The sequence below is a fragment of the Mandrillus leucophaeus genome, unplaced genomic scaffold (assembly GCF_000951045.1).
Source record: "Mandrillus leucophaeus isolate KB7577 unplaced genomic scaffold, Mleu.le_1.0 Scaffold2, whole genome shotgun sequence".
Lineage (NCBI taxonomy): Eukaryota > Metazoa > Chordata > Mammalia > Primates > Cercopithecidae > Mandrillus > Mandrillus leucophaeus.
In genome coordinates, this window is record NW_012102031.1 from 12,666,519 (window position 1) to 12,676,128 (window position 9,610).

Here is a 9,610-nt window from a genome sequence, read left to right on the forward strand (position 1 = left end):
ATTGGATATATGATGATTTTAAGACATTTTTAAAAGGTATTTTGCTTTTTTTTTTTTTGAGATGGAGTCTTGCTCTGTTGCTCAGACTGGAGTGCACTGGTGCAATCTTGGCTCACTGCAATCTCTGCCTCCCGGGTTCAAGCGATTCTCCTGCCTCCGTCTCTCCAGTAGCTGAGACTACAGGTGCATGCCACTATTCCTGGCTAATTTTTTGTATTTTAGTAGAGACAGGGTTTCACCATGTTGCCCAAGCTGCTCTCGAACTCCTGAGCTCAGGCAATTCGCCTGCCTCAGCCTCCCAAAGTGCTAGGATCACAGATATGTGCCATCGCACCCAGCCTATTTTGCTTGTTTTTAAAATACTTGAGATGCATATTGAAATACTTAATAGATCACATATGACTGGGGTTTGTTTCAGAATAGTTCAGACAGTGGGAGAGGAACAGTGTGCAGGAGGTATAGATGCAACACGACTGATCTGAGTTGATAGTTACTGGAGTTGGGTGATGGATACATGGAGGCTTTATTGTCCTGTTCTACTACTGTATGTTTTTTTTTCCCATCAAAAACAAAAACCTAAGGCTGGGCATGGTGGCTTACACCTGTAATTCCAACACTTTGGGAGGCTGAGGTGGGAGAACCTATTGAGACCAGGAGTTCCAGGCTGCAGTGAGCTGTGATCACACCACTGCACTCTGCCAGGGCACCCGAGTAAGACCTTGTTTCTAAAAGGGTCTGTTGCCCTGGCTGGAATGCACTAGCATGATCACAACTCACTGCAGCCTTGATCTCCCAGGCTCAGGTAATCCTCTCGCCTCAGCCTCCCTCCCGGATAGCTGGGACCACAGGCATGCACCACTGTGCCTGGCTAATATTTTTTATTTTTGTAGAGACGGAGTCTCCCTGTGTTGCCCAAGCTGGTCTCAAACTCTTGGCCTCAAGCGATCCTCCCACCTCAGCCTCACAAAGTGCTGGGGTTTGTAGGTGTGAGCCACCACGCCTGGCCTAAACATCTTTCAAAAAAGAAAAAAAAAAAACCCTCGTTTTTTCTCATTGGGCTTATGAGCTCCTGAAGTTCCCTTACCTTTGCATTCCCCACTGTATCTTGGTACTATTCAATTTGATAACTGTGAGATCAAAATCCAAGAGGAAGAAAAAAAGCTCTTTTCAGAGGAAGTACCTGTAGCTCTGGCATGTTGGGGAGCCTGAGGCTGGGCCAGACTTGTAACCTCAGCAACATCATCCATCTCACACTACACCCTGCTACTAAGGAACCTTAGGGAGGGACACACCTTCTCGAGAGAGGACTTGGCTGACAGCCCACCTGCCCTGTTACTAAACAGATGGAGAGATGCTGACAGTGAGTAACCTATGATTGTCCTAAAGGCTCTGATAAGCAACAAGCTAAGCTCCACTGTGGCAGCTTGTCACTTATCAAGCTCAGGAATGCCACGTACTTGTCAGGACTGGGGCTGCCTGTCAGACAGGTTTTATCTTGGGCAAGTCTGTGTATGAAGCCAGGCCTCCAGCCTACATTTATCATCTCTAATTATCAATAGCTGTTTAAAGACTTTCTTTCCTGTTTTTTTTTTTTTTTTTTTTTGAGACAGAGTTTCGTTCTGTCGCCCAGGCTGGAGTGCAGTGGCCGGATCTCAGCTCACTGCAAGCTCCGCCTCCTGGGTTTACGCCATTCTCCTGCCTCAGCCTCCCGAGCAGCTGGGACTACAGGCGCCCGCCACCTCGCCCGGCTAGTTTTTGTATTTTTTTTTTTAGTAGAGACGGGGTTTCACTGTGTTAGCCAGGATGGTCTCGATCTCCTGACCTCGTGATCCGCCCATCTCGGCCTCCCAAAGTGCTGGGATTACAAGCTTGAGCCACCGCGCCCGGCCTGTTTTTGTTTTTTTAAGAGACAGTCTTGCTCTGTCGCCCAGGCTGGAGTTCAGTGGCATGATCATAGCTCAATGCAGACTTCAAACACTAGGCTCAAGCAATCCTCTTGCCTCAGCCTCCAGAGTAACTAGGACTACAGGCATAACCATGCCCAGCTTCTTTGAAGACTTTCATCCTCAGTGTGAAATTACCGAGGATGCACAGGAGCCTCCATGAGGGCATACCAGCGTGACTACTCCCCACCCATTCACCCTCCATGACATAGATAAGAAGTCCAAGCTCATAGTAATGTAAAACCATTTGTTTAATTCTAAATCAAATCACTTTCACAACAGTGAAAATTAGTGACTGGCTAAAGTGTGCCACTGTACATATCATTTTCTGACTGGGGTCAGGACCTGGTCCTAGTCCACAAGGGTGGCAGGAGGGTGGAGGCTAAGAACACAGAAAACACACAAAAGAAAGGAAAGCTGCCTTGGCAGAAGGATGAGGTGGTGAGCTTGCCGAGGGGTGGTGGGAAGGGGGCTCCCTGTTGGGGCCGAGCCAGCAGTCCCACGTCAGCTCTCCTGCCTTAGCTCCTGGCAGACGGTGAGTGGGGACCTACAAGGTTCAAAATCAAACGGCATTTGGCCAACCTGGCTTTACTAACAGGTTCCCAGAGTGCCTCTGTTGGTTGAGCTCTCCTGGGCTCACTCCATTTCATTGAGTCCAACTGATTCATTTTGCTACCCACAACTTTTCATTATTCTTCTGGAAACCCGTTTTTGTTGAATCCATCTGACTGAAGTCCTCTCTCCCTCCACTAGTTGGGGCCACTGCACTGAGGGGGGGGTCCCACCAATTCTCTCTAGAGCAGAGACACTCCAGAGGTCCCTTCAACTTTGGAGATTTCCAGAAGGTGATAAAAAAGAGCACTCTTGAGTGGGTGCCCAGGAATGTGTAAAATCTATCAGGCACACTATAAAGCTGGTGGCTTCTTCCTACCAAGTGGATGTGGCAAATGAACCACCTACTCAATACTTTATATTTTGTCTGTTTAAACACTGAACTCTGGTGTTGCCAAGTACAAAGGAGAAGGGGTGAGGGCTATGAAGAGGGCAGGGCTTCCCTCATCTTCCTCAAGATCTTTGTTTCCACAAACTATGCAGTTGTAATTGGGAAAAAGCACTAGGTGGGGCTTCCTACCATTTGTTGGTTATTGCTGGGGTTAGCCAGTAGCAGTGTGGATGGCAAAGTAAGAGAGAGGCCCAGAGGAAGCCCACCTCCCCCCAGCTTTGAGATCTCCAGAAAGAGGCTGGATTTCTGGGGTGAAGCCTAGAAGGCAGAGCAAAAACTTCCACGAGGTGAACGGTCCTACCTGCTTGGTACTATACTTCCTCAATAAGATTCAGAGGAAGAAGCTTGTGAAACTGAAAATCAAATCAAGGTATTGGGAAGACTAATTTCCCCTCGATTCCACAGGAGGGAAGACCACACAGTATCATTGTGCTGGGGCTCCCCAGGCCCTGCTACCTGGCTTTACAAATCATCAGCGGTTGTCTGCTTGGAAGTCACATGCTTCCCTGGTCTTAGCACACATAACAGGAGTTTTCAGGGAACTCTATCAAGCCATACCAAAATCAGGGTCATATGTGGGTTTCCCCTTCCCTTGCCTCTTCATGAAGGACAACTTGGCTTCTGAGAATGGTGGTCTTCTGCATGCAGTTGGGCTGACCTAACAAAGCCCCCAGTTTCCTGTGGCAGGTTCTGGGAGAAGATGCATTCAAGCCTCTGCAGCCTAGGGGACAGCGCTGCTTGTTCGGTTATTCCTGCATCGGAGCTCCAAATCCCACCAAAGTCCTGACTCCAGGTCTTTCCTAATGCACAGTAGTCAGTCTCAGCTTCAGCAGTATTCTTGGCTGTATGTTCTCTGGCAGACAGAGGCAGATGCACATAGTTTTAGGGAGAAAGCTGATGGGAAATCTTTGAGTGAAGCCACATGTCCCACCAGGAATAATTTATGCCAGGAAACCAAGAAGTCATTCAAGTTGTTCTCTGAGGTCAAAGACGCTGAGCACAGCCCAGAGCCAATAAAAGATTTGAGTCTCTGGTGAATTCATGAAGTGACCCCAGCTTTAGCTGCTGCAATTATGATTTTTATGGGACAGCAATTTCTTGCATCTCTACAGAGGAAGAGGAGGGGGAAGGGGAGGAAAGAGAACAGAGCGGCACTGGAATTTGAAAGGGGAACCTCTCTATCTGAGGAGCCCCCACTGGCTTCAGAGGCAACTTACCAAGGGGTATTTAAAGAGATGAAAATTTCCAGAAATACCATTTGGTGCATCCTTTTGTTTTTGTAATATTAAACTCAGTTGAAATTATACTCTGACAGTTTCTCTCTTTCTGCCTCTTCCCTCTACAGAGTCAGGACCTGCTGAACTGGTTGAAACAAGATTTCATGGTGTCACCCATGAGAGAGGACTCAATGCCAAGGCCTGAGGTTATAGGGTGTTTACAGCAGTGGCAATACTCAGGGGTCATCGCCAACTGGTCTTGAGTTCCAAAGCTCTGATGGAGAAACAAGACTCCTTGATGTGTTACTGATCCCACTGATTCCAGGAGTCAAGATTAGCCAGGAAGCCAAATACCAGGAGTTGGGGTGGCACATCACCAGTCCAGAGCCCTGCCACGGATGTAGGCAGGAGCCCAGAATTAGGCGATCAGGAGCCAGAACATGATCACCAGGGCCACAAATAGGAAGAGGCGTGACAGGAACTGCTCATCCACATACTGGGGTGTGCCAGGGACAGCTGGAGAGACAGGAGGGAGAAAACAGGCTGTCAGAACACTGCAGCTATGCACACTACCCACTCAGGCCAGAAGTTGACAGCATTAATCTTTTATGTCTTTACAACATCAGAATCCTACACACAAAAGATTTCTTTTTTTTTTTTTTGAAACGGAGTCTCGATCTGTCATCCAGGCTGGAGTGCAGTGGCACGATGTCAGCTCACTGCAACCTCCACTTCCCAGGTTCAAGCGATTTTCCTGCCTCAGTCTCCTAAGTAGCTCGGATTACAGGCATGCGCTACCATGCCTGGCTCATTTTCGTATTTTTAGTAGAGACGGGGTTTCACCATGTTGGTCAGGCTGGTCTTGAACTCTTGACCTTGTGATCCTCCCGCCTCCGCCACCAAAAGTGCTGGGATTACAGGCATGAGCCATTGTGCCCAGCCTTTTTTTTTCTTTTTGAGATGGAGTTTTGCTCTTGTCGCCCAAGCTGGAGTGCAATGGCGCAATCTCGGCTCACTGCAACCTCTGCCTCCTGGGTTCAAGTGATTCTCCTGCCTCAGCCTCCCAAGTAGCTGGGATTACAGGTGCCCGCCACCACACCTGGCTCATTTTCGTATTTTTAGTAGAGACGGGGTTTCACCATGTTGGTCAGGCTGGTCTTGAACTCTTGACCTTGTGATCCTCCCGCCTCCGCCACCAAAAGTGCTGGGATTACAGGCATGAGCCATTGTGCCCAGCCTTTTTTTTTCTTTTTGAGATGGAGTTTTGCTCTTGTCGCCCAAGCTGGAGTGCAATGGCGCAATCTCGGCTCACTGCAACCTCTGCCTCCTGGGTTCAAGCCATTCTCTTGCCTCAGCCTCCTGAGTAGCTGGGATTACAGGTGCATGCCACCACACCCAGCTAATTTTTTTTTTTTAATTTTTAGTAGAAACAGGGTTTCACCATGTTAGCCAGGCCGGTCGAACTCCTGACCTCAGGTGATCCGCCTGCCTCAGCCTCCCAAAATGTTGGGATTACAGGTGTGAGCCACTGTGCCCAGCCAAAAAAAATTTCTAAACTCCAAATAATATCAGGCAAAATGAAACTATGTGCAACAATAACAATAAGGACAAGACATGGTTCAATTTATCATAAAAGATTTGGCCTGCACATGCAAATAAATCAGCTGATTAACAGAAAACTCTTGCAGGAAATAATGAAAGCAAGCCTACTGTTTGTTAAGTATATTCTATCTGCTAAGTGTTTTGTACATGTTATTATTTGGTGGATATTATTATTTCCATTTTGAATAGGAAGCAGCTGAAACATAGGTTTGAGGTGACCTGTTCAACATCGAAAGGCTCAGAAGTCAGTGGCAGAGCTCTGCAGTCTCTCCACACACTGCCTCTCAAGGGCCCCACAAGGATTGCCTTCCTTTTCCAGAAGAGAACTAGTATCCAGACAGGCAAAATGACTTGTCTTTCAAGTTAGTGGCAGACGAACTGGGGTGAGAACCTAAGTCTCCACTCCTCTCTGCTTTGAGAAAAGCTACCATTTAGAGCTCCCTGTCCTGACTTTGGGGAAGGAGGATAAAATAATCTGTATCCAGGATGGTCAAATTTACCAAGCATGACAAGGGAAAACTGTGACTGTGGCAGGAGAAAAAAGTGATCCAGAGTCTAGCCTGGCTGTGGAACTCTACTTAGCTGGGGAATCCAAGGTTAGCGTTGGACCAGGTTAGAAGCATGCAAGCTATCAGGCAGGTTCTTGTTGGCTTCACAGGGATATGCCCTTTCTTCAGGGCAGAGTACTCCCTATCTTTTGGGGTATCCTTCCTCTGAAAAAAAAATGTGAACAGAGGATAAACCTTCAAGGCAGATAAGGTAAGAAAGGGCATTCCCTAGATATCTTGGTGCTGAGATTCCTCAGTTGGATGCTCTAATGGATTCACGAAGACAGGCAGGCAGACAGTCAAGAAAGACTTACAGATCACCTGCTGTGTACCAACGACCAGGGTGGGGATGAGAATAACTGGGATGACCCAATTACCGTCTTTAGGGCATAAGCTCTTGGCGTGAACCACACAATGGTCACTTCTGTATCATATGCTGTGTCCAGTGTACATGAAGCTCCGAGTGCAGGCAGAGCTCAACCGATCATGGCATCTCTGCAGGCTCCACAGTAAGGATTTTGGCTCGGGTGTCAGACTGTGATAGAGTTCAGGGCACCCACCTCATTGCCTTGCTCTATACTGAATGCAGATGGCACTTTCAAGCAGTAGGAGGGAGAAATGCAGCAGCAGTTGGTGGACCTAGGCATGGTTCCCACAGGGCTGAGGCTGCTTGTGACCAGCCTCATGTTGTGTCCTGAAGGAAGCTGGACAGAGATGCCAGAGAATGGATATGCCCTCACTCCTGATGAGTCATCGCACATTTCCATGTCCCCAGATGGTCAAAGTGGGGAGTAAATGTGCAGAACTAGGCTTTTCCTTAGCTGAGTATCACTTGTAGTTTTTCATTTTATAGACATGGGGTATGTCTTGGTAACATTACTGAGCATTTTCTGACCTGTTAAACAGAGCTAATCACACACTTGTTCCATAGGGTGGTTGTGATGATCCCCTGAGCTTGGAATGGAAAGTGCTATATATATGCCTAATAGTTGGTAAGGGCTCAACATTGTTACCGTGTCTATAAGTGATCTGAAAACAGCTTAAGACATTTTGAAAAGGCTGATTATCCATGTAGTGACAATTATCTGTAACTTATGTACTGCTGAATTCCAAGGAGCTTTGAAGCAATATTACTAAGATATCTTCCTAATTTCTTAAGGAAATAGGCTCTTACCTGGAGGAGGCCGCCCATCGTTTATATTAAATGCTGTGGCAAATATCCCAAAGGGAAATGCCCCAATTCCAAAAGACATCTGGAAGCCACCATCTCCAAATCCAAATCCTTGAAATCCCTGTGTGGAAGAAAGGCAATTAAGGGCAGGAGAATCGGGCAGGTTTCTCCTGTGCCTGTTAAAACTCAACATACCTCATGACCCCATGTTGTCTTGCATGTGGCACCTGCCTCTTCTCCCTACCTTGTGCCACATGTTTCCAAGGTGGGGGACAGCTTTTCCTCCCATATATACCCTGAAGTAGAGGAACTCTTGCAAGCCTTAGCTTTTAGCTTAACCCTTTTAGCCTTAGCTTCCAGCTAAGAATCTATGAATGGGCCAAAAAGGACTGGCTCTGACCCAGTGTGGAACAGTCTGCTGACATAAGTCAGCACTCTGAGGGCTTGAGGATATTTTCCAGAGTCCCACATTAGCCAGTAACATCTTCCACATGCTTTATAGCAGCAATATTGACAGTCACCCCTGTGCCCAAGGGAACATCAAAGAAGCTACACATTATCTTTAATAGCAAAAATGTTGAAACCTAATTAGCCAACAATGGAAGTCATGATCAAAATCTTGATACATGCATTCAAAGAACCATTATCCTGACTTAAGCAGTTAACACTGAAAAACTCTTGTGAACAAGTTTTCAGACAAAACTGCTTGAACACTGTGGTCACAAGTACATGATAATATGTAGGTATATGGACAAGTTATGGATTAAAATTTCTTCTAATATTGTTATATAGAATTTTTACATTTTAAAACACTTCAATGTTTTCTGATTATAAAAGTAATATATGCTTGCTATAAGAAACTCACACATTACAGAAATAATTGACAAAGAAAGTCAGAGATCTTCTATTCACCTTCCCACTTCACAGCCACTCCACTTTACCTCTGAAATAACCACTGTCAGCAGTTTGGTGTATCACCTTCAGTTTTTTTTCCCGTGCATGTTCTACACCACATCATCTTTCACATGAAAAGATTCAGTAGGAACAATATTGTGAATAAATAACTCCCTTTTTTAAAGCGTGACCTCTGTGGTAGACACCATTGTTAAGCACTAGGACACATAAACCATGTTTAATTTTTACATTAGCTTCATCTGCATTTCACAGATGACCAAACTGAGGCTTGGAGAGGTGAAATAACTTGACCAGGAGTACAGTTTAGATCTAAAACTAGGTCAGTTTGATCTGAAAACACATGCTTTTCTTTTTCTTTTCTTTTTTTTTTTTTTTTTTGAGACAGGGTCTCGCTCTGTCACCCAGGAGTGCAATAGTGCAATCATGGCTCACTGTAGCCTCAACCTCCCAGGCTCAAGCAATTCTCCCATCTCAGCTTCTTGAGTAGCTGGGACCACAGGTGTACCCCTCCATGCCTGGCTAATTTTTAAACTTTTTGTACAGATAGGGTCTCACTTTGTTGCTCAGGCTGGTCTCAAACTCCTGGGCTCAAGTGATCCTCCCACCTCGGCCTCCCAAAGTGCTGGGATTAGAGGCCAGAGCCACTGTGCCCGGCCTTCATGCTCTTAATTACTGTGCACATCTTTCAAACATTTTTGTCTCTTCCCCTGCATCCCTGCTGAGAAGTTTAGAACAAATGATTTAAAAAATAATAAAAAGAAGACAGACTATTGGGCCAAATGCTCTTCACAAAGAGCTCAATGGCCTTCATTTATGAGTCTTTTGCAAGTCACAAAAGTAGCTGCTCTCTGTCACACACTGAGCAGCCTGGCATCTAGTTCCAAGCTTCTTGCCAGATGGTATCACCTATAAAGCCTAACAGCTGACTTAACGAGAGGGCAAACCTAAAGGGAAACAAAACAAAGAGTTTCCATTTCTTCAATACAAAATGCCTCCTACTCAGTTCAAGGTTGAATCCAAGGGCTCCTGGGACTGAGGCTGCCTTACTTGGGAAGGTGAAATTGTTTCATCAGGAACCACAGATTCATTCAGTGCAATCCTGAGGACTAACCATTCTGCTTCCCTTCTAGCAACATCCATATGATCTCACCAGTCCACACATTTGGTGGGATTATGTTCCTGGGCCAGAGTATGCAAAAAAAAAAAAAAAA

At 46.1% G+C, this 9,610-nt stretch overlaps 1 protein-coding gene across 3 annotated transcripts in view; it reads right to left on the minus strand.

Moving 5' to 3' along the window:
- Positions 1 to 2,175: 2,175 nt before the first annotated feature.
- The window catches only part of RNF185 (ring finger protein 185), a 56,984-nt gene continuing 49,549 nt past the window's right edge, over positions 2,176 to 9,610 (minus strand). For all 3 annotated transcript variants that reach the window (XM_011979026.1, XM_011979028.1, XM_011979027.1), the window contains 2 exons: positions 7,488 to 7,605; positions 2,176 to 4,679 (listed from right to left, as the gene is read on the minus strand). In XM_011979026.1, coding sequence (XP_011834416.1) covers positions 4,582 to 4,679; positions 7,488 to 7,605 — 216 coding nt within the window. In that variant the 3' untranslated portion in view covers positions 2,176 to 4,581. The remainder of the gene's footprint in view (positions 4,680 to 7,487; positions 7,606 to 9,610) is intronic.